The 23,921-nt window shown below is 49.3% G+C and overlaps 1 protein-coding gene across 1 annotated transcript in view; it reads left to right on the top strand.

Moving 5' to 3' along the window:
• MICALL2 (MICAL like 2) overlaps nucleotides 1–23,606 on the top strand; it is a 37,831-nt gene extending 14,225 nt beyond the window's left edge. The window contains exons 3-17 of the mRNA XM_090024208.1: nucleotides 2,253–2,394; nucleotides 6,337–6,527; nucleotides 7,225–7,346; nucleotides 7,962–8,609; nucleotides 8,870–9,096; nucleotides 10,237–10,312; nucleotides 10,717–10,844; nucleotides 15,317–15,466; nucleotides 18,444–18,499; nucleotides 19,142–19,265; nucleotides 19,872–19,962; nucleotides 20,412–20,485; nucleotides 20,904–21,018; nucleotides 21,859–21,905; nucleotides 21,994–23,606. Of these exons, the coding sequence (XP_089880334.1) occupies nucleotides 2,253–2,394; nucleotides 6,337–6,527; nucleotides 7,225–7,346; nucleotides 7,962–8,609; nucleotides 8,870–9,096; nucleotides 10,237–10,312; nucleotides 10,717–10,844; nucleotides 15,317–15,466; nucleotides 18,444–18,499; nucleotides 19,142–19,265; nucleotides 19,872–19,962; nucleotides 20,412–20,485; nucleotides 20,904–21,018; nucleotides 21,859–21,905; nucleotides 21,994–22,091 (2,289 nt within the window). The 3' untranslated portion in view covers nucleotides 22,092–23,606. The remainder of the gene's footprint in view (nucleotides 1–2,252; nucleotides 2,395–6,336; nucleotides 6,528–7,224; nucleotides 7,347–7,961; nucleotides 8,610–8,869; nucleotides 9,097–10,236; nucleotides 10,313–10,716; nucleotides 10,845–15,316; nucleotides 15,467–18,443; nucleotides 18,500–19,141; nucleotides 19,266–19,871; nucleotides 19,963–20,411; nucleotides 20,486–20,903; nucleotides 21,019–21,858; nucleotides 21,906–21,993) is intronic.
• Nucleotides 23,607–23,921: the final 315 nt, after the last annotated feature.

Genomic DNA, 23,921 nt, shown 5'->3' with positions numbered 1-23,921 from the left:
TGTGATAACAGGGCTCCAAGTAGCCTTTTATCCCTGTCTCCCTACGCTGCCTGCCTGACTTTTTCTGCTTGTGTTCTTGGATTTTGTGACTGTTCATGGGACAGGGAAGGGTGTAATTTTTTTGCAGAGCATTTTCATCTGCTATTGTTCAGCTTCTGCTGCTCAAAAACGTCTTTTTCAGGGGCTTTATTGCTCAACTGGAAAAATCCATTCCAGGCTGAAACTTGCCATATAAGGTTTTGAGCTGAGGAAGGATTTTTTTGTTCATCCAAGCCAAAAAAAAAAAGGGTGGGGGGGCTGCTTTTGTCCCTGGAACTTGGAAAGGGAGGAGAAGGGAGACTGAAGACATGTATTTGTTTGTGCTTTCCTTTGCTCCTTTTGGGAGACAGACAGGGGTAATGCATGTAGCACCAGACAGAGACTTGGGAGACCTAGGCTCTGTGCCCAGCTCTGTCATTGGCCTGGCAAGTTATATTACCTCCCGCTTTGTGAAATTCGAATATTGGCACTTATTTCCCTAGTAAAAGTCCTTGAACTCTCCTGGTAAAAACAGTGCAAGAGAAGTAGGTGTTGGTGGTTGTTTAACCCCCACTTGTCTCCATTAATGGCCACTGCAGTGCAGACCTTGGTACTAAGATGGAGAAACTTCCATGGGCTGCAGAGAACGATGGCAGTGAGAAAGTCAAAGGCCCAGTTTCTAGGGAGCACAATAGTATTCCTGTAACACTTGGATTTATTTCTCATAAACCCAGTTGCATCTGTACCTTCTTTTGTATGCCACAAGCATGCAACTGCCTGCTGGGAAAGTCTGGGCAGTTCTCCTATATCCCAGCAGGGCACAGGGCCTCTGCAGCCCATGGCCAGAGAGCATTCCTTCAAGCCTACGGAGAATACCCTGAATCCAAGGAGAAGATGGGAGCGCTCAATACAGCCGGGGCTAATGCGGGGGCCATCCAAGCTGTACATTGACATCACTTCTACCTGGTTGCAAGAAGAGCCATGTGCCAGGCTGGGCTGCGGGCCAGGGTGACGCTGCCACGGCTAATTGGCTGGAAGCCTGTTCTACATCTGTATAGTTAAGAGTGTTCTTGGAGAGACCCAGTGGAAAAAATGGTAATTCTAATACTGAAGCATAGTGGCTGTTTGTTTCTTCTAAACAGGGGTCACTGGCTTATACATCAGGCCCATTATATTCTTGTGTCCAAGCTGAGGCAAGAAGGGCTCCAACAGAATTAGCGTCTTTAGCACTTTCACTCTTGTTCTCTGCTGTCTCCTTCCCACGTCTGTGTTCTCTGGAGTGCTGCTATCTCATTGACACACTGGTATTTTGAAGGCGAAACAGTTCCTGGGAAACCAGGGAGGAGGAGGGGTGGGGAAGGACCTTGGCAAAAGCCAAGTGAATCTGAGAGTCAGAGTGGCCCTAGGCAGATTACTCTCTTCCTTACTCTAATAAAGTCTCCTCTTCAGTCTTGGAAGAAAGTAGCTCCTTGCTGCTTACCTTGCCTTTGTCCAGTGGCAGCAGTGCCTAGGGTAGCCCTGGGAAGAACTTTTGTCCTAAATGTCTTGTATGTTTGACAGTCCAGAAGTGGCTGGTATTACTTACAACCGCGTGATCTGAACATAGACTGGGGAGCCAGCAAAACATGATGCTTATTCTGCCTCTAAAACTGGCTCCTCCTGTGGCCTTGGACATGTGGCTTCGTTTTATAGCCTGGCGTTTTCCCGCTATCAGATAGGGGATCACATGCCCTTTGCCGGAGGTGCAATGGTTGTAAAATGCTTTGGAAGTTAAAGGCCTAGTAAGCCAAGTCCAGCCACCTACCACCTTACTGCCACTGGGACTATCCCAGGTAGGCTGGAAATGGCCAAGCCATGCTTGGAAACCTGGGCTGCCATGTCTTTTTCTCCTGGGCCTCTTGTCCATGCGCAACCGCAAACGGAGACAGACGGGAGGAAGAGCAGGGGAAACCCAGGTGAGTTCTGATGAAGCAAGTTAAGACCAGCTTGGCAGGCAGGATTTTTGGCTTTCTGCCCGTCTCCGTTTCATGGCTGGAAGCCATGACTCAGCTGGCTCCTGTAACAGCCACGTGATATAGGAGTTAAGCTAGTGCAGCTGTTCCTTGGTAGAGTTCTCTTCCAGGAGGGCCCTATTTGCTCTGGTGCTGCTTTGTCTTGAGTTGGTTTCTCCTGACATAGAGCGTCTCCATTGACTGTGCTGGGACAGACCCTTGCTCCCTGTGTTCCCACTGCAGGCATTTCAAGTGGCTGAAGAGCAGCTGGGGATCCCTGCCTTGCTGGACGCTGAGGATATGGTAGCACTGAAGGTGCCCGACAGGCTGAGCATCCTCACATACGTCTCCCAGTATTATAACTATTTCCATGGACGATCGCCTAGTGAGTACCTGCTCCCCCTACTTTGCTGGGTCTTCTGGACCCCCTTGTGCTTACATCCACTCCCAGAAATCTGGAGAGGGAAAGCTGTCAGCCATCCAGCAGATCAGGTGGACAAACAAAGACAATCTTTTTGCCTTTGTACATGCACCATCCATGCAGAAACAGGAACTAAGGAGAGGTGAGTCTGTTCTGATGCGCGGACTGAGTGTTCACTAGTCCTCAGACTGACTTCTGTGAAGGGAAGCTAGGGACTCTCAGGGTGCAAAATCTGTCTTTGGGCTAAGGAAGGCATAGGTAAACCAGGCCCTGGCAGGTGTCCATCTTCTCTCTACATAGCTGGGGAAGGACTGAGGCAGTAGGGTTTTCAGCACTGGTTCAGTGTAATGGAAGCACATATGGTGGTTTCTGGATTAGGGAACTGGACAGTGGGGAGGGAATGAACCAGCACCAGGTGGGAGGGATGAGCGTGTATATGAGTAGGTGTGTAGAGTTGTGTGACAGGGCCAATGTGGCAGTGGGAGAGGAGGGGTGAGAATTAAGAGGAAAGGTAGAAAGTAGTGAGCATACAGGGGAAGGGACTATGCCTTGTGTTGGCTCAGGAGGGACAGTAGTTTTACTAAGAGGCTAGATGAGGTCTAGTCAGGTGCCTGATAAATCCATCTTACGCACACGCCATGATCCAGAGGATTTACAGTTGCCCACCAAATGATGGAGGAGCGTAGGATGGTTTGGATAGGGATGATCCTGCTTCAGGCAAGAGGTTGGGCTAGATGACTTCCAGAGCTCCCTTCCAGCCCTACTTCTTTATGACTCTCTGGGAGAGAGCGCTGTCACTGGCTCCATTGCTTCCTCTATCACCTGCCCCAGGTTTAAAACCCACTGAATTTGGGCAGTGCCCACGGGCAGGTGAGGGAAGAGGCAGGGTCTGAACTCTACACTTCAGTTTAGGCTTTGTGGCTTGAACCTTTCTCTCTAATTCTAAAAGTTCAGTATTTTTGACCCTCGCTTTTTACATCTCCATTGTTTCCATTGAGCTCTAAAATCCATCTCTCTGGCATGTGGGTTTAAAAAACAAACCCTGTACACCTAGCAGGGGTGGGAGGCTGGAGAGATGTAGTGCAAGCACCAGGACCTTGGTTATTGCACAAGTTCAGAGCTTTACTTACAAAGGGACAACAACTTACTGACTTAAAGGAAGGCCTTATCTACTCCAGGAGTGCTTTGCTGCCTAGTAGTACTGGCAGACAGTGCTGGCTAAGTGCTTTGTGGATGCAACTGTGTTAGCACAGTTGTGCTTCGTACCAGTATAAAAAGCCTCATCCTTCCCAAGCCAAGCAAGCTTTACTAGCGAAAGGATAGGCTTGCCAATATACCTATACTGATACTAGCAGTTTCTGTTCATCCCTGCCACAGCAGTGCCACACTTAATACTCATGACCTTGAAGCTATGCTGCCAGAAGCCTGTGGTATAGATGTAGCCAAAGTTATACTGCTGGAAACACATTTGTACCAGTATAACTGCATCTACAGTAGGGCTGTTACTGATATGCCTGCACTGGTAAAAAATTTGCTGCCTAAATTGACATAACCAAGGCAGTTAAACAGAAGTCCATTCTCTCCTGTAGTGACTGTAAGTTCAGCTGATATGATTCTGTTTCCGTGGGGCTCACAGCCCATCTCGTTAAGTGCCTCCAGAATACAGTTATAGTAAAACCAAAGTGTGAAACCAGGCCTAAGGGCTACAGAGAACATTATACTCAAGTAACGGAGAGTATGTTCGATGGCATTTATCAGGAGCGCTGTTCTCTACCTTGTTTAAAACTAGTAAAAATGAAATAATGCAATAAACAAAATTCCTGTTTTTCCTCGAGGGACATGCCTGACTTGGTAGAGGTTGTGCACCAGCTGTAGAGGACAGATCAGAATCAGAAATACCCAGTAGTTCGGGGTGGGCCGTGGAGGCAAAAGCTTCCCCCCCCGCCGTTGCTTGTTTTTAAAATACTTTTCAAGGAGCAGAGTGTTCTTGCCCTTCTCTTCACTTCCCACCCTCACTTTAATTTTTTTTTTTTGGCTTGTCTTTGTTTTCATTTTTCATCGTGGATTCAGACAAATATGCTGTGATGTGTTTGAGCGGCATGGTGGGAATCATGCCAGTTTGGGGGTCTTTGCTCCCATTCTTGGAGGGACTGGCCTTACCACATCATTAAAACGCCACATTTTTTTTCCTCCCCAGTGTCCTACAGAATGAGAAAGCTGGGGTGGGTGTACGTATCCAGAACCGCAGGCTGGGGAATGTGCCCTCTGACTAGGAGCAGGCGCCACGTTCCACGGACTGTGACCCTTTGCCTTCTGCATCCTGTTTATTACATAGGCTCCAATGAAGTTTTGCAAGCTTGAGACGAGGGACCAGTTGATGTTTATTGAGGTCACGCGCTGACATTAGAGCAGGATCCCTCCTTTCCCTGTCCTGGGTTTTGGAAACTCATTAGGCAGAATCAGTGCAAAGTGAGCGTGTAGTTGGAGTCTAGACCTTTTGCTGTGTTGGGTGTCACCTGCAATGCTGTCCCTGTGGTAAAATGTCATTTGCTGTTTGGTAGGATAGCTGCCCGGGTTTCCTTTAGAAGAGGCTGCTTTTGTCTGGCTCTGAGATTTGGGCTTTTTCTCTCCTATTATTCTCTTACCCCTTTCTCTTTCTGAAGGAGAAGGGATCTCATCATTCACTGGGCTGTTTAAAATGGAAACTGTGGCTAGGGAATAGTTCATTGCCAAGCCACACTCTGGCCCTGAAGGAATCTGGTTCCGTATGGGGGCAAGGCATGAAGAAACTTTATCACTTGTGGAGATATAGGGCTGGAAGGGACCTCTGGAGGTCATTTAGACCAGGGCCTGCTTGAGGAAGGATCATCCCTAGCCAAACCATCCCGTACAAATGCTTGTCTACCCTGTCCCTAAGACTCTACGAGCAACCTTCTCGCAGCGGCTTAAAGGGCGAGATACCCTCACCCTAGGCCTGCCACTCAGGACCCTGGTGCTATCCTACACTAGAAAGCTGACTTTTTAGTGAGTCTCTCCCTGCCCCTCCTGAGGGCAGAGGCAGTTGTTCTCTAGCCCTATCTAGACTTTTGGCCATGATTCACGATTCCCTTCCCTCTCCTTGCACTTGTCTCAGTGTTTAGGGGGTCTTTTTCTCACACTGCACAGAAGAGAGAAAGAGACTTGTTCTCCTGTGTGCTGTGTGGGCCCAGGCCTTTGCCTGAAAGGTGGCCAGCCTGTGGCACATATACCACGAGTGGCATAGGCAGCCTTTGTGTGCGGTCTGTGGCAGATCAGAGAGGGAGCAGAGAGCAAAGCAGCAGATATGTAGTCTGCAGAAGAGAAGACAGCGGGGCAGGATGGGGTATAGTTTCTTTCTCCTTAGACTCTACCATGATGTCTCGAAGTCTCATGTTTTCCTTTCTCAAGGATCACTTTGTTTTTCCACCTGCTTATGGGGAAGCCTATTGGCTTTATGAGGACTTTGTAGGAAATGAGGTATTTACATGGCATCTCAGAAGGGTTGCTGTGCCATGGACTTCCTGTGGGCAGGTCAATTAGCCAATTAGCCTTAGTTTCTCATCTGTAAAATGGGGATTAGAGCACCTCCCTCCTGTTCAAATGCCTTCACTTGCCAACTATGAGGCATTTGGATACTGTAGTATGAAGTGCTGAGTATCATTGTCTTGCCCAGGCTGTACAACTAGCGATCTGAAGGGAGGTGGTCTTCTATCTCCCCCTAAGGAGTTTGCCCAGGAGTTGGTCCTTCAAAAAAAAGACTCCATATTTGCCTAGTGCCTGACAGGGCCCTGTTCAGGACCTTTGGTCATTACTGTAATATTATTATCTTTCACACCGGTGGTTGGGTCTATGTTCTATCGAATAGTTTTCCTCTCTCCTTCCTGCCAGTCGGTGGCCTGTCTGGAATCAAGCGGCCCTCTTCTGAAATCAGTGGGGACCCGGCTGGGAAAAAAGTTATCTCCGAACCTGTTAAGCCAGCTCCTGCAAAGCCATCACGAGCCTATCCACCACCTACTCCCAAGACAGGACCAGCAGTGCCAGGACAGGATCTGCCAAAGGAAAATCCTCCTGTGACAGCGGTAAGAAAACATTACTCTTTAACCTTTCTGGAGGAGTCGGAGACTCATCATAGTATGAGGGTTTCCATTAGCTGAGGGTGGTATCTTGACTATCTCTGTATAAGCCCCTGGCTCTCCCATCCGGGGATTAAACCTGGGGCTATATTTATTGTAGGTGGACTCCACACCCAAGGTGACTGCTTTTTGGCTGCTGTTCACAGGCAGTTCAGTCCTACGGCGGTTGGACTAGACATCTCATTGATTGCTGATGGACTATACCAGCTGGCTTTTTAGTTGAGGCTCCTTACACTGATTTAGATTGTTGGTGGTTGGGATTTCTCCAGGAAATATTCAGTTCATCCAAACCCAACCCTTTGCTGCCTTGACCCCTATATTTCTGGTCAGGAGAGAGAACGTAGCCCTCACCATTCCAGAATAGCCAATAATCCGGCAGGAAATCAGGCACCAGTCCCTGTCCTGCCAGATTGAAATTGGGACTTGAAGTCCTGTACTGAGCACCCATCCACCAATCTGTTGGTAGTTCTGAGGGCAAGTTCATCTTGGTCTCTCCAGCTGAAGCTGCCCCACTCTAGAAATTCAGCATGTCCCAGATCAGGAACTTGCTCTCCCACCTCCCAGGCATCTTTCTAACACTGCTGTTGTGTACATTGAATACTGTTGGCCACCACTTCTCAGTTTTCCCCTTTCCTCTATGCAGAAAAGGGTCCTGGCAGAGAGCAGTAATGTGCGTAGCAGCAGCTGTGCCATCTGTGGGGACCATGTGCACCTAGTGCAGCGATACCTGGTTGATGGGAAGCTCTATCACAGGAACTGCTTCAGGTATGGCTCTGGCGGGGGATGGAGAGGTTCATTCCTGCTGGGGGGTCAGCATGGCCCCTCTTTGGGCAGGAAGGAGCACAGCACTTGCTGTGCAATCCTTTCTCTTATCCAGCAGCCTGTTAACCTAGGGGCTTTGCTGTGTTTTACCTGCAGTGAACTTTTGGAGACTAGGAAGGCAGTTTCCAGGATGGTAAAAAGGCTCCTCAGATCAGACTTGGTGGGGTAGGCCTGATTTGTAGTGTTAGAAACCATATGCCTCTGTGGAAGCCCCTTTCCTGGTTCACTTGTTACTGGTACCATCAGGCTTCTCATGGTCTTGTGGTACAAATGTCCATACCTCAGGGAAGCTCACGGCACTGGCTCATCGCCATCAGCACCTTTCATGACACAGGCTGTGATCTAAATAGTTCACTCTTTGGTGTTTACATGGAGAATGCTTCATTGTGCATGAAGGAGAGTTGCATGCATTTCCTCACTGAACAGATAGTATGGCCTTTACAAGTACCCCATGTCCCTTTCTCCCCTGTGTTGGCTCTGGAGTTGTCCCTGCAGGCTCTTGCTGAGTTCACCTGACCTGGGGAATGTTTCCTAACACTTCCTTGCAACTGCCCATAGATGCAAACAGTGCTCGAACACGCTCCTCTCTGGGGCCTACAAATCTGGGACAGAGCCTGGGACATACATCTGTACCAGCCACCAACAGCCAGCCAGAAGCACAGGGTACAATCCTGCCATTTCAGCCAGTGATGCCTCAGGAGCTTTCCAGAAAGCGGTGGCCTCCAAGAAGCCAGCACAGGCATCGGCCCAAACAAGCCAGGCAAGCAAAGACATTGCTTTCACCTCCGATTCTGCCAGTTCCACCAAGCCATTTGCTGGGAGCAGCTCTGGCTTTAGAAGTCTAAATGCTCCACAGTCACCTCCTGCTGGGAATAAACCAGATCAGCGTGAAAGTGCTGTATCACCTTCTTGGACGTCTGTTGCAGCCAAGACGCAGCAAGCCCGAGAGAAGTTCTTCCAGTCTGGTTTGGGTGACTCGGGGCCTTCGATTAGCAAAGCACCAGCTGCCAAAGACCAAGTTGTTAATTCACCTCCCTCTTCAGCAGGTGGCAAAGCTGCCTTTAGCAAAAACTTTTCTGATGTACCTGGAGGCAGCAGTGAGAAGGATAAAGCACGTAGTTTTCTCAGGCAGGCTCTCCCTGGATCTGATGCCTCTACGAACAGGCCTGGAGGGGTCACTACTGCTGGCTCCCAGGCCCCCAGCAGGTATGAACTTTCTTTTGCTCCTATCTCCTGGCTGGGATAGCGGGCCAATCCAGGAAATAATGGGGCATCAGTAGGAGAGGGATATCTTGCCAACCCCAGTAGCCTGGATTGTGCTTTTGTGGGTGGTGAGGGGAGGGGCATATGGGAAGATAAGCTTCTATTACCATGCTCTGGAGGGGCTGATTCAGGGGTTTGGGGTGAAAGTTAGTAGAACAGACTGTAACTCCTGTAAAGGCTCATTGGACTCCTCCTGTTTGCAGCGTGAAGCATTCTTCCACTGCCTCCCGCTGGCTGAGCCCTGATCCAAAAGTGCAGGGCAACAAAACGGGTCCCACAGGACTGAGATCGGCAGCAATCCCAGAGCCTGCGCCCAGGAGTCCTGCCAACAAGTTAGGAGGTGAGGCTGCTGCTCAGCCTGAAAGGAAAGGCTGGATGGGTAGCAAACCTGCAGACTTCGGTCGTAATCCAGATGGAAAGAGCACCAAAGGTAAGTGGCTTGTTCCCTTGCTGTTTGAGGTGGGTGTTCTGTTAGGATGCTTCACGTGCTTTGAGACTTGTTTCACAGTAGAGAACTTGCTCTGGGGCTCTGTTCTGAGGCCTAGACAAGTGATTCTCAACCAGGGTACCACAGCATGACATTTAGCTCTGGGAGTTCATAGCTTGCCCTATTGCAGCCCGTGGAGCATTTGACACCCAGCCGCTGAGAAGTTGGACAGCCCTGGCCCAGACTATAAGGGTGTTGCTTGCACTTCTACCCTGCAGCAATCACCAGCACACAGTCGGTCTCCAGAGCTTTGGGATCTTTGGCTCAGAATGGATCCATCTGTCCCTGTAAAGGAGTATCCGTGTGATATTCCTTCCAGTCCAGGCCTTAATAGACTCTCATTCAGGAGCTGAGATCAGAAATGTGGTAGCTGCCATACTAATGCTGCTATATGGTGATGGGAGACAACTCGGGGAAATCTTGAGGCGACTTGGGGATCCGGAAGGTGGTATATTCTGTCCTCCAAATCAGTAATGAACTAACACTCAGCACGATGCCTTAAGCAAGGTGATGCTGAAGGTGCCATCCTCTAGGTGAGATGTGAAATTGATGTCTTGACCGCTTATGATTGCATGCATCTCCTTAAAAAGGAGCAGTGTTTAAGTCTGATGTCCTTGATAAACGTATGCTACCGGCCTGTGTTTTTTCCCTGCAGTTTCATCGGGATGTTCTCCACATTCTGCTCTAAGCTGCCTGTTTTTCCTTTTGCTGTGTGCTATTTACCAGCTGCCTCATAATCTCCAATGTGGATGTATTTCTGTAGTGGATGGGAGAGGTTTAAAAGTGTTTGGGGATCAGTTAGGATGAAAGAACCTTTTTGCCGTACAAGCTAGTTGTTATCTATGGGTCATGGGAAGTTGCCTTGAACAAAGGAGCACCAAGCTAATCTTAAACTACTTTGAGTAGTACTGGCCTCACTTCTCTAACATCAGATCAGCTCCCTCAGGGGTTATCTCCTCTTTGACATCCACAAGAAGCCTGAAGTTGCCTTACCCAGGATCTGCAGAGGGGTACATATGATTTGTATTGGATCAGCTGTTTGGGTCCATCCTAGACATATTCACTTTGTGTCTCTTCCAACAGGAATTGTGGACAACACTGAAGATAAATCTGAGAGCCCGGCAGACTGGAGAACCAGGTTGAAACCCGTGTTGAACAAGTGAGTGTAGCAGAGTGTAGTAGTGGCTTTCAGTGATGAGTTGAGTGAGGGTGTATCTGAGTGTGCAGCAGTACACAGCTGTGTTTGATCACCCTTGACCAGTTGTGTAGCCCCAGGGCTCGCATGTGTGAGTGAGCAGAAGTCTTAGTTACGCTTTTAGTTCTTAAATACTTTCTGTAAAAGATGAGGAGAAGCCACAAGAAGAGCTGGTCATGTCACACGGTAAGATTTGATGAAATTTGGCTATGAAAAACTAGTTCCTATATCAAGCCCAGGCTTTTGGCTTTTGCTTTTGAGGGCTATGGGGAAGGCGAATCTTTCTGAGGGAAGGTCACAAGTGGTAAAGTCCAGGCCAGAATCTGGCAGAGGAGCAGAGTCCTAAGTTCTACTGTATTTTCTTGCAGAGCCTCAGACCAGGGTGTCCATAAAAAGCCTACAGATACCTCCAACGTGTTCAACACAGCAGTAAGCCTAGCACAGAAGGAGACTAAGCCAGCTTCATCTGTTGTCTCACCAGCCAATCAGAATAATGGTAAGAAGGGTGTAGACACAGTACAGAAGGAACCTTACCCGTCACTTCTCCTGTGTAGTGCCATTTGTAGGTGTGAATCTGGGATACCAGAAGTATGATGGGAATATTCTCTGGACATCTGTCTCTCCCTGTGCTGTGGTCTAATGGGATCTGTTCTTTGAAGGGTCCAGTTTCCACTAGTGGAGCGGGAGGGGGGCGTAGTCTAGCCTCCTCTTGGGTTGAGAGGGCGAAAAGCATAATTCCACCTGCTTAATGCTAGAGGTGCACCGATACATCAGCCCCATATCAGATCAGCACCAATATAAGGAAAATTGACAGTACTGGCAATCAGCTTTTTTGGCTGACATTGCTGATAAATGCCCCAAGCATGCACACAGCCACAGCAGAGCACGCAGGCAGCCAGGAGCCCAGTACAGCAGCATGGAAAGCAGCTGGGTCTGGCTGTTGAATCTGTTGTGAGGGAAGGGGGTGCAGATCGAGGTTCCTGTGGTGAAGGAGGGAGTGGGTGTGGGGCAGGTGCTGCGCAACTAGGGTGGGCTGCAGGACAGAGCTGCAAAGGGCTCATCCAGGGGGCTCAGAAGGGGTGGTAGCTCCCATGGCTATGCGCACCCTGGGAGGACGTGGCGGGGGTGGGGCATGTGTGCCTGGATCTATGTGGGATGAGGGCAGGCTGGTGCTGTGGGCTGGAGGTGGCACTGGGCTCTTCCTGGTGGAGGCGATGGGCTGGGCTGTGCTCAGGGCAGGCGGTGGCAATGCTGGGAGGCAGGCTACAGTGAATTTTGGGGTGCCTGCAGTACCCCACCTGATAGCTTCCCCCTTAGCGCCACTGCCACCTGCCCCAAGCACAGCTTGGCCCAGTCCCCTGCTGGGAAGAGCTCAGTGCTGCCCCGCCCCAGCCCACAGCAGCATCCTGTCCTTGCCCTGCATGCAGATCTGGGGTCATAACCCCCTATGTCCTCCCAGGTTGCATATAGCAGTGGGAGCTGGCCCCCACCCCAATCCCCTGGATGAGCTCCTCACGGCTCCATCCTGTGCTCTTCTCCAGCTGTGCAGCACCTGTCCCTGCCCCACTCCGTCCCTCACCGTGGGGGCCTTGATCTGGCCCTCCCCTCTCGTCCATTCCCCCACAACAGACTTACCAGCCAGACACTGCTCTTCAAGCTGCCTGACTGCATATCAGCAATTGGATTGGTATTGGCTGATTATGGCTCATTAAAAAGCAGCCATCGGTATCAGCCAAAAAGCCCTCTATTGGTGGACCTCTAAATAGCATAACTGTAGAACTGTCTAGTCCTTTATCGCCATCACACAGCTTTCCCCAGGTTTTGGTCCAGTGGCCTTTGTGTTATGTGGGATGTTTTCTCCAAATTTTCACAGGACTTTCCACCTTTTCCTGGAATCACTTGCAACTGCTTGTACACTGTCTCTAAAACCTGGGGAGAGTAATGCCCTGATGATCAGTGCTACAAGTGTGAGATGGCACATGGAGCTGGGAAGTGAAAGTTTCTTCAGTATGTCCTCTGGGGCCTGAAAGAGAACTGCAGTGGTAGAGCTGGAAATTCATCAAGGGTCTTCCCCATATGTTTTCTCTCTTCCTTCCCCTTTGCCCTATTTGGGCTTGAAAAAAGTGGAGCATGGCATGGATGAGCATGGGATGTGCAAGACAATCTAAGACTGTTAGGTGCGTGTGTACTGGTAAAAATAGCCTGGCTGCCACCAAAATGTTAGCCTCCCACCCACAGGGAATGGGGTCACTGGCAATAAATATTCTGTTACTGCTGTTATCTGAAACCAGAGTTTTGATCACAGGACAGCAGAACAGGCAAGAGGAGAAGTGTTGCATACTGCTGTGATTCATACCTTCCAACAAAAGCGTGTTCCCTTCACCAGGGGACTGACCTTCTCCCCCTGCACTTCCCGTGACAGGCTGTTTTCTGTTCCTGACTCTTATGTGACTTCTTTGATTTATTTTTTCCTCCTCTTACTCATGCGATACAATCATGAGGGTTGGCGTACAGACCTACTCTTCTTCCTCATGTAAACGGAAGCTGTTGATAAGTCTGTCACATTTTTTTTTTTTCAGAGAAAAGTTGGGATGGAGCAAAACAAGGAAGCTTTGCTACCAGTTGACACTCTGAGACTTAAGACTGTCTCAGGGTTTGCCTCTGAAAATTCCTGGCATATTCAGTTCTTTTCTTTTTAATTTTGATTTCTGGTTCATTTCACCATCCTTTTATACTCTTCTCTTTGTGTTTCCAAATTTCTTTTCCTCCTTATTAAAAATTTGTTCTCTGACGTGGCAGTCTGTTTCAAGACCAGAATCCTTTTCTACAGCTCTTGCCATGTTGTGGTGACATGTCTGTCTGCATTCAACTGCAGGCAGGTCTTGTCATGTGCACTAAACACTGTAGAATTGGACTTGGTTTGATATATACCTCAAGGTTGAGGAATAAACAGTGTACAAACGAAGAATGCCTATAGATGTGCTCTGATGCGTTCTAATGGGAACGTATTGGAGCAGACTCGATTCATCTAATTAGAAAGCTCCAGCATGCTGCAGCTTCTCATGTATTCAGTTTTCTTCATTTCAAAATGGCAGCAGGAGCGCTTTAACTAAAGATCATTGAATGAGCTTTAGTTAAAGTGTCCTTGATGCCATTTTGAAACGTGGGATGCTGAATGCATGAGACGCTGCAGGTGTTTTAGTTAGAGCAGCTCCTGAGAGCCGCTCTAACTAAAACGTGTCTCCCTCTAACCTCCTGTAGAACGTGTCTAGGCACTCAAAGTGTAAATTGCCCTAAGTATTTGGTGGGGCTTAGAGAACAGGGTTGCAAGGAAAACCATCAATGTTTGAAATTTTTCAGCAAAAAAGGGAGAGACTTGTGCATATGTTCAGTTCAAACACCCCTTGATAGTAGGAGGAATTCAGGTTTATGTCCTTCCTCAAGTCTTACTCTACCTGAAGTTTCTCTGTGTGGGTGCAGAAGGTAGTGGAAGAGCTTTCTATTTCCAGAAAGGTCTGGTTGCACTTTTTGCTGTAGGTTTCTGTCTCTGAAGGTTGAGGTGATTATTGGAGGAGTGGCCATTTTAATAGGGAGGAATAGGCTGAAAATCAGAAGGTAATCTGATCATGAAATGATCACCAGGAAAGGGTGAGACTAGCAAAATAATGGACTTCAAGAGGAGGCTTGACATTTACCTGGCTGGGGTCATCTGAGCCCAGTTTTCTCTCCTGCCCATGGCAGGGGGTCGGACTAGAAGATCTACAAGGTCCCTTTTGACCCTACGTCTATGAATCTATGACTTCAGCAAACTCAGGGAAGAAGGTAGGATCTCTTTCAAAGAGTCCAAGGAATAAAGGAATGCAGGATTGCAAATGGTGAAAGAAGCTCTCCCAATGCAGACAAAAGAAAGTAAAAGGCCAACGTGGCTGCATCAGGAGCCCTTTAGGGACTTGAATATCAAAATAGATTCTTATAAGAAGGGCAAACAAAGACATCAGACTAGGGATGAGTATAGAGGAATAGCACAGACAGATGGGGTTATCCCTATAGGGGGGCTGAGTGCAAAGAGTTTTAATTAGCCAGGGACATAAAAGGCAACACGAAAAGGTTTGCCTGATACATTAGAAGTAAAGGGAGACTAAGGAAAGTATGTGTCCGTTACTTAAAGGGGAGGGAGAGCAAATAAAGAGTGGCTAGTAGAGGACTGAAACTATTAGTGACTATTTTGCTTCAGTCTTCACTAAAAAGGATTAACTGTGACCAGATAAGACTTAATTAATTTTAAGAATGGAATAACATTGCAGGCCAGAATAGGGTGAGAGAGAAGGGGTTAGGAACATTTTGAGAAGTTAGATGTATTCAAGTCATCGGGGCCTGATGAAATTCACCCTGGTGTTTGTAAGAAGATCCCTGATGTAGCTGCCAAGCCACAGGTGATTTATCTCCTGCATGCAGGATAGGGAAGTCCCGGAAGACTGGAGAAGGGCAAACCTAGCACCTGCCCTTAAAGGGAATGAGGGGAAAGGAAAGAGGATATGGGAAACGTACAGTCTAGGCAGTCTACCTCCATTCTAGGAAGGCACTAGAAAAAAGTTATTAGGGCAATCCACTTTAAGCACCTAATGGATAGATGACATAAATGTATAGAACATAGTTACAAAGCAAATGCTAAGTGTGCAGGGCATGGAGGCGCAGTGATGGCACTGCTTGGGAATAATCCAGCTATTTAACAGAAGTTTGATCACAGAACCCCTTCTATCATGGGAGCTAGATTGATATTTGTGCCAGGTATGTCTAGCTGTTGGGCAGGGTGTACCCAGTGTTGCTGTGGGTCTGAGAACAGGTGTAGCACTAGTAGCAAAGGTGGCGGTTGAAGGTGTCTGGCTGTGCTGGGTGAGAGGGGCTGTTTTGCAGGACAAAGGTTGAAGGCGGGTGCGGTTCTCACCCTTTCCATGCTTTCCAACTTAGCTCCATCTGCTGCACTGCCTCAGAAGAAGAAGCTGTACCCTAGCCAGGAGCTCTCTACCAGCTGGCAAACACCCAAGCAAAAATGGGAAGAGCCTGTCACCCCTGCCAAGGAGGAGGAGTCGGGCCACTCCAAGAGGGTCATGGCTCCAGGTAAGGTTCTGGCTCTAGCATCTGAAAGCCTCTGTCTCCTGCTCTCTCTTTGGGCAGCCTGGCAGCAGTGCTTGCTGGCAAGATACCAGTTTCTGGCAGTGTCCAGAGATCTGTTACCAATCCTGCCTCTGTGGCCTTGTCTTGAAAAAGAGCTGTGTGTTCAGTGCTTGCTAGTTGGACACAGTCTCACTAAGAGCCAGCTAGAGACTGTGCCTGGTTGTTGCAGGTGGAGTAGGGGCGTCTGCTCTGGAGGAAGGGTATAAAATGGGGCTTACCTGGGTTTAGCCTTCACCTGAGAAGGGGAAGGACCCCCAGCTTGGCCATGACCCAGATGATGCCCCCAGTCCTCTGCTGAGTGCGAGCGTGAACCCATCCAAAACCAGACAAAAAGGGCACAGAACTAACACGGTGGTGACTGCTATTGCACTATTGGCTTTGTTCTGGTGTTCTTCCCCCCTGGCTGGCTGTCTCAACTACTAGGGCTGGGAGCACATACTACTGTGTTTTCACAGCACCTAGAACAGCAGGGTCCAATGTCTGGCTGGTTGTTAGGCACTACTACAGTTGCATGGTTAAAAGCAGATGGGAAAATCCTTCAGCAGCAGTTAGCTGGACACCTGGCTGCCCCTTGAGATTTTCTGAAACAACGAATATACAATTTCCCTGGATACTGAGATTTTAACCTGCTAATTAGTCCCATGTTAACGCTCCTGTTTTCTACGAGTAAAATAGCCACTACCCACAGCAGTTGTTTCCACATACATGGGTCTTGTCTTGCTTCATTTTCTAGGAGATGGTCTGATGTGGATACAAAAGCTCTCATTTATAACTGAGTGACCAGTCTGAGAGACTGTATAACACAGACCAGTCTGCATGTCTGTGCTGCAGCCAGTTTCCTTATTGGCTTTTCAAATCAGGCTGATCGACCTTTCTCTCAGTACTGTGACCCACCATGTTCATCTACCATTGCTGTGTACTGGATTAGGGACAGAGGGCCTTCTATAGGGCTAAGTAAAAGGCTTTTTTTTTTTTTTAGTTTCCCAGTAACTTGGGACAGAGAGGGTATTTTTAAACATCCAGTTACCTGGATTGCTTCTCTAACCCTCTGGAAAGATTAATAAAGATACTGATTCTGTGGTTGGGTTTGAGGTATACTGGTTTACTTCAATGCCTCAGTGTTTTCTATAAAGTTTGAGCAAGCAGCTAGGAGTTAAGATCCTATAGTTCTGTTTCAGTCCTTCCTACTGTCTGTGGACAGTGATTTTGCTGCTGTTTCTCCGCCTGAGTCTGAGTTTCTCTCTTGTATGGAGAGAGAGCCTTTCACAAGAATCGGACTGAGTGAAGGTGCATGGAGGTCGTGGGACAGAAAGGGCTCTACATATACAGCAGCAGTCTCTGTCTAAGCTCACAGAAGGCTTTGTCTGCCTCTGACCCAGCATTGCACTGGCTGCGTCCTCCAAACTTCTTGGTCTGTCCATAGTCACTGATGGTTTTGATGGGGCTTCCACCTTAAAGGGACTCAACTCAGAGCTTGCGCAAGGGCTGGGCCCAGTGTTGAGACCTGTCCTTGAGCTCTTCCCTGATGACCTGGGAACTGCATCTTCAGTAATGAACTATGTGACTGCCAAGGAGTATAAGGTGGCTGCCCATGGGTTATGCACTGTGCCTCTTATCTCCCCTGTTCATGCACAAACTAATCTTGGACCATTCCTTTCCCATGCTGTTTTGTAAATGTGTTTTTGCCCACTGCATCTGATGCTTATTGGGGTAACTATGTTGTCCCACTCTTGTAATGTCCAAGTGCCTCACTTTCCATATTATGTCCATCCTTAATACCCTTGGGCAGTAAAGCCATGCCAATTGTCCTCATTTTACACATGGGGAAACTGAGGCATAGAGGGTTTATGTTTGTTACCTTTTGCCCCATAGGAAACATTTGGCACAGAGGGACTTAAACCTGGGTCTCTGAATTACCAGCCTTCCCTCATTTGTTGTATAAGCATTAGTCTGTGAGCCTTTTTTAAAGTCTAGTAATATTGTTAAAGTTTACTTTGTGTGAAAGAGAGGGAGCAGAGGCCAGTATTTCTGACTCCGGCAGACTGCTGGTGGTAGCTGTTTTTTTGGAGGGTTACAGAGGCAGATGGAGAACCTGTGGGTATGAGACTTTTTTTTCTTTGAACCCAGACCTTGCACAGTGTTCCCATGCTGCATTTCTCTAAATTCCCAGCAGGTCTGTGTTGCTTTAGATCGCTGTCACCAAATGTCCTGGTTTTGATGGTATGGAACAAGAGGTGATATGATCTCCCTGCTTTCTCTGTTCTACTAGATCTGTCCTACAATCATGGGGAAGCAGGTCTGGATGCTCAGGGAACCTAGATTTCCCCACTTATGGAGAGGCACCCTGAGGCTCCCCAGGGGCACCTCTTTGAAAGCAGGCAGGTGCTCTGGGGGCTTGAGGAGCCCTCAAGGTGGCTGGAGAGTGGGAGCAGCTCAGGCTGCTTGTACTCTCCTGCCACAAAACTAATAGATGCCTGCCACAATAAAGTGACAGAGTCCGTTACTACCTTTTGTCATGCCACTGGTTTTCGTTTGATATAGTGCAAAAAGGGTAGCAACATCCGTTGGCTCACAGTTTGTGCCATCCTAAAAAACGATTCATTGTGGCTAAAACGAGACATCGGATGACGTCTGTTTGCACCCTGAGTGTTGCAAAGCAGGCAGAGACTGTCCTACAATTTGGGATGTGACAAACTGAGAATGAAGCGAAGGGGTTGTGGGCACGACTGCAGAGTAATGCACAGTAGGAAGGAGGGTGGAAGAGGTTTCCTGTGGTGTACTGCACTAATTGAAGTGCGCATGTTGCTGCTGCCCTCTGTTGGAGGGAATTAGAACAGCTCCAGTTCTAATCTGGGATTAGCTAGTCACCAGCGAGCTGCCTGCTGAGATGCTATAAAGTTGCTCTTTTTTTTCTTTCTAGTTAAACTCTCTGTTCCTCAAAGCTTCCCTGAAAATGAGCCAGTATCTCCAACAAAGGTAGGGAGGTGGAGGCAGCCTGGCCTGCATTTTGTCAACAAAAAGAATTGGTATCTTAATCTTATTCTTCAGAAATTAAGCCCCACCGTGAAGTCTATATGCAACTCCCTCTTCATCACTGATATCATCTAAAGGAGTTAATTTGCCAGGGTGGAGGGGGAGCAGAAGAGGGCTGTGGGGATTACAGGGTCGGGGTATGGACGGAGTTATGGCTTGGGGGAGAAGCAGTATTCTCTGTACGCTGCGGAAAGGTGGAAGTTGGAACGCAGATCACAGCCCTGAAATCAGGAGCAGGGCTCACCTTCAGACCTTCCCTAAGAAACATATCACGGGAGCTGCCCTAGCCTGTTACCCCCTTGCTATGGCCAAGGTCTTCTACCACACACTGTGTCTCCTAAAGGCTACAGGAGGGGACTGCATCAAAAGGGTAGATGGCTAGCGAGGGCCCTGCCAGTGTCCAGTACAGCCCATTCTGTGGAGAATCGCCTTGTCTTCTCTCACCTTGGAGGCCCCGTGAGAGAGGACATATTCCAGCCTGTCTCCCTCTAGTTTCTCAGTGCCACAGAGACCCTGTCCCTTGGGAGTGGCCCATGGGAGCAGCTAGCATTTTTTTCTAGCCTCTGTGACTTTTTTGTCCCTCAGCTCCATCCAGACTACATCCCAGAAGAGGAAATCCAGGAGAAGGTGCGAGATATTGAGAAGCAGTTGGATGAGCTGGAGCAACAAGGAGTTGATCTGGAGAAACAGCTGCGCGGCTGTGAAGGAGGTAAAGGAGGCCTTAGACTGGAGTCGGGACAGGCAAGACTTAATTCTCCCAGTCTGTCTCATCTGCATACATATTTGTCTTCTGTCCTGGGAGCGTGCACTGAATGTGAGATTCAAGGTATAGTGTGGGAGCCAGGTAAAATGCTGGGAAGATGGACTTCCCACTGATTCTGTCTGTCTCTGTACACCTGGTCCCTGCATATCATTGCTAAGTTGCCAGTTGGCTGAGGCTTAGGACTCAAAGGCTGCTTCTAAGATGTCTTTGGGACTCCAAGATTCCCTCTTGTGGGCCTTGCTCAAGACTGGCTTTGATGTGGAAAAGCTCAGACTAGCGTAGAGGGACAGATTGCACTGAAGGTGAGTTGGACAGCCTAAGATGGAGACACTCAGCCAGCTTTCCTGCAGCCGTCCGTGATGCACACTCCATATCCTGAGTAACAAGAGCTACATGTTGGGCATCCAGTCCATGTCCAAATATTTAAAACTTCTTGTGCCTAGAGTAGGTGAATCTGTGCTGCCCTTCATGCACCATCACTGCAGAGGGTTTGGACTTGGTGTAGCAAACACAGCAGTGAGGGGATATAGTAGTGTTTAATTTTGTATGCAGATGAATCCGAGGATGCCCTCATGGTGGACTGGTTCAAACTGATCCATGAAAAGCAGCTGCTGCTGAGACTGGAGTCGGAGCTGATGTACAAGTGAGTACAACCAGAAATCTATCCATGCATCCATCTGTCCTCTCCTACCTCTGAGCAATAAGCTGAGTCCTGACTGCTTCCCTTACAGGTGGGGATAGAGGGGGAGACACTGGGGTAAGGCAGGTTTGAAGAAGTCCTGTGCGTCATCAGCACCTTGGAATGTATCAGCTGATGGGGTTTCACCTCCGTAGCCTAGACAAGGGAAGGGCAGTCCAATGCCATTTTGGGTGCTGTGAGGAGGAGGTCGCTTAGTGGTTGTCTTGGATAACAGCCCCTGTTGCTGTTTGTGTAGGTGGCATATGGGCAGCCCAGAAAACCCCTAATATTGGCTGGCTTGCCCTGACTCTCTCTAGAATCCCCCTGTGCCATTTGCAGAGCATCCCTTGCCTGCTCCGAAGTGACACAGGAATCCCCTGGTTTGACCTTGTTGCCTCTCTGGGCTTTTGCAGAATGAAGCAGCAGAAGCTGGAGGAGAAGCAGTGGAATACGGAGAATGAGCTGCGGTGTCTGATGAGCAAACCTGGTTAGTAGCCAGCCCAGCACGTACACTGTCCGTGCGGTGAGGTGCTTTGTCCAGGCTCTGGGCAAGCAGAAACTTCAGGCTCTGCATTCATGATCTGTCTGGTGCAGCTCTATGGGGCTTTTAGCCCATTGTGGACTCCTGTTTTCTGCTGGACTGGAGACCTCTGGGTCTCTGTGTGGATTTTCACCTGCATCCAGTCCAGTCTGCAGTTTGATAGGGGAGGAGACCCATGCCTGGGAGGGGTGGGGGGCGGGGAAATGGGGGTGGGTGAGGGAAGGGAAATGTTTGCGAGAAGTGTATTGTTCATGGGAAGCAGGCGTGTGTATGGCCTGCAGCTCAGAGCCAGGTATCAGGCATGAGGCAGAGCCAAGTAAGTGTAGAGCTTGCTGGTGTGAACTGGTCCCCTTGTGTTGCACAGAGGATCTGAAGTCGCCCTGGGAGAAGGCACGAGAAGAGGAGCTGCTGGAGTCATACGTGAGGATTGTCAACGACAGAAACGATATTGTGGATTGCCTGGATGAGGACAGGATCAGGTATGGGACTTCGGGAGATGAGGGAGTGATGAGAACCTGCAGGGTGCTGCTGCCCTCCCCTCTGCCAAACAGTTCTGGTATGGGAAGGCTGGCTCGGGTCTCAGTTAAGCCCCTTCTCCTCCCTCAGTCGCTGATGTACTGACGTTTTCCTTTGCCCCCAGTCAGGACAATGGCACGAGGGCAAGGGGCAGGGGAACTCTCTCCACTGGTGCATTCGAGTTGTAGGAGCTTTCTGCACAGTAAACCTACCATCTCCATCTGTCCGGTCCTCATACCAGAAGCCATGTAGCTTTAACTGGGGGGGGAGCAGCCAGGTGGCACGGTCCCTCAGCAGAGCTGCTTAGGTTGCCTGACATGCCTCGTGGATGCAGCTTCACTGCTTCTAGCTGGGGAGACCCACCTGGAGCCTCTCAGGGTCCTGAGGGCATTGCTGCTAGGATGGGAAGCTCTTGGGTCTTTTCTACAGTGTAGTGGCATGCTTGGCACCTCTCTCTGCTCCCCCTCCATTGAGAACCGGAGACCCCTGACCCTGTCGTTTTCACAGGCTCCTTTTGGCTGCTTTTTTACTTCTGGGTTTAACATTCCCTGGTAGACCCCTTTTGAAGCTGAATGTAGGAGGGAAGCCCAAGTGACTTTTGTCTCCGTGGCACAGCCTGTGAGGGTCACTGGCTCTGTTGGGCTTGGGCATGGCAGAGGGACATTGGAGGAGGAGGTGCCTTGGTGGAGCGCTCTTCTCACAGGTGTCACCCCTACCCCGAGGGGGACAGAGCAGAGGGGCAGGCCCTTGAGTTCCCCTAAGGAGCATTGGGTGCTGACTAACACAGGCCTCTTCCCTCACAGAGAGCAAGAGGAGGATCAGGTGTTGGCAGACATGATCCAGAAGCTGGGTAAGTGCTCTCGTTTTTGGGAGCCCCATGGGTCTGGGTCCCATTGAAGACAAGGAACTCATGTCCTGTGGTGTCTTCTCACCCACAGATGGGCCTCGCGATGGCCAGGGGATGGACAAGAGGAAAAACAGGTTCCGATGGTCCAAGATTTGGAAGCAGAAAAATAAGAACAGGGCTAAGGAGTGAAATCTCTTGTACAGCCGTGCTGATGGCAGCGACGCCTGAAGGATGTCCCTCCCTCCCTGCTTCTTCCTGCTGTTGAACAGAACCACACAAAAAGGCTCCTTTGTCTTGTGATGTGTATGAAGGGCATGAGGCCCAATGGGGCCCCCTTGCCTCTCATAAGGGGGACTGATGAGATACTGGTGCTACCCACCAGCTGAGAGCTGCATCCTCCTCCTGAGGATTGGCGCTTTATTCTCTTGTTCATCAGTATGACTGCAACCCCACCCCTCAGGATAGCACTGTCCCTAGTTCCCCCTGTCTCCTCAGCCAGACAAAGCTGTGCTTGGGAAATGTCCTTCCTTCTTCCCAGCATCCCCTTTGGGAAGGTTGGGAAGGGCTTGAGAGGCTTCAGAGCCATGAGTTCCCTCATTGCACCAGGTCTGGGGACTTCTCATTATAACCCTGTTGCTGAGAGGAGCTGTGGGTCCTAGCACAAAGGACAAATGAAGACCTAGGACCACGGCACCAACTCGCTTATATCAGGAGAGGGTAAGGGATAGAAAGAACTTAGCTGCGTTTGGAGGGAGAGATGCTTTCCTTTTGATATTTAGCTGCATGATGGTCTCCAAACCTCCATTCAGAAGCTGCTGCTGGGTTTTTCTCTAGGTCAGCTCTCCCCATGATGGGAGATCCTTTCCCCCCACCTCTTTTCTAGTGGGATATACCAGCTTCCTCTCTGTTGGGGTTATCAGGCAGAGCTTTCATTGCCTCTGGTACGTCATTTTGAAGGTGTCAGTAGACCCTTCTAAAACCGTCAGCCCACATGCAGTATGGGGATTCACTGCTCTCCCCAGCCGTACCCCTTGGTGAGGTAAATACTTCCAATGAACAGCCAAATGCCTCATCATGTCAGTGAGTCCAGTATGTTCAGGGATGGGATGGGGAAGTCATATCCTGGGCTGAGGGATCTCAGGGAAAAAACTTCTCTTTTGTCCTCTCCTTTGCACAGTCTGAAAATGATTGTGCCCATGCATATCAGCCTGCAGCCTCTCCTGCCCACCATACTGTGTCTGAAGGGGAGGAAGGTAAAGACTAGGAACAGCGGTTGCAAATCTGCATCCTTCTGGGCTTTGCAAGATGTGAAATCATCCTGCATTTATTCTCCCTCCAGCACAGGGGTTGTCTTTAGGATCCTGCGGGCTGCTGTTCTCTAATGCGATAGCGTTTCCTACAGGCAGTTGGTCTCTGCCTTATTCACATCATAGAAAGAAAGCTGCAGCCGGATACCTGCTCCAAACAGGTGGTGCAGGATGGTGTCATGCCATCCTTCTCCACCAGGTGGCAGCAGGGTTCTCTGGCCAAATCGGTTTGCCCAGGGCAGCCAAGGCTGACTTGCTCAGGAAGTTTATAAAGCACTAAAGCCCTTTCCCTACTACCATGTGCGCTGCCTGCCCAGTCAGCAGGGACATGTTGGGTTCACTTTTTTTGTATTTGGAAATGTTTATATTCAATAAAAAAAAAAAAATACTTGCAGAAGTAAAACACGGTGCCTCCTGTGAGATGGCTTTGTGGCACCGAAGGGCACGCGGCCTCAGCAGCAGCATGCGGGACTGGACAGCCAGTGACGACAGACTTTGGGTCCCTGTCCAGGTCCAGGTCCAGGTCCAGAGTCAGTCTGTCAGCAGGAACCAAAAGGGAAATGTAAGGCCCTGTCCTGTCTGTTGGAAAAAGGATTTCCCTACCCAAGCCGTGACTCTGTTTCTCCTTTCACGGGTTCTAAGATCCCTTTTAAATATGCATGAGTCCAGCAGAGAGCTGTTTGGGGATGGGGAGTGCCCACAGAATACTGTC

Source organism: Crocodylus siamensis, chromosome 12, assembly GCF_052110815.1.
Source record: "Crocodylus siamensis isolate JL-2025a chromosome 12, ASM5211081v1, whole genome shotgun sequence".
In the NCBI taxonomy this organism is placed as follows: Eukaryota; Metazoa; Chordata; order Crocodylia; family Crocodylidae; genus Crocodylus; species Crocodylus siamensis.
The sequence above is the reverse complement of the archived record's forward strand: the minus strand, read 5'-3'. Positions and strand labels throughout refer to the sequence as shown.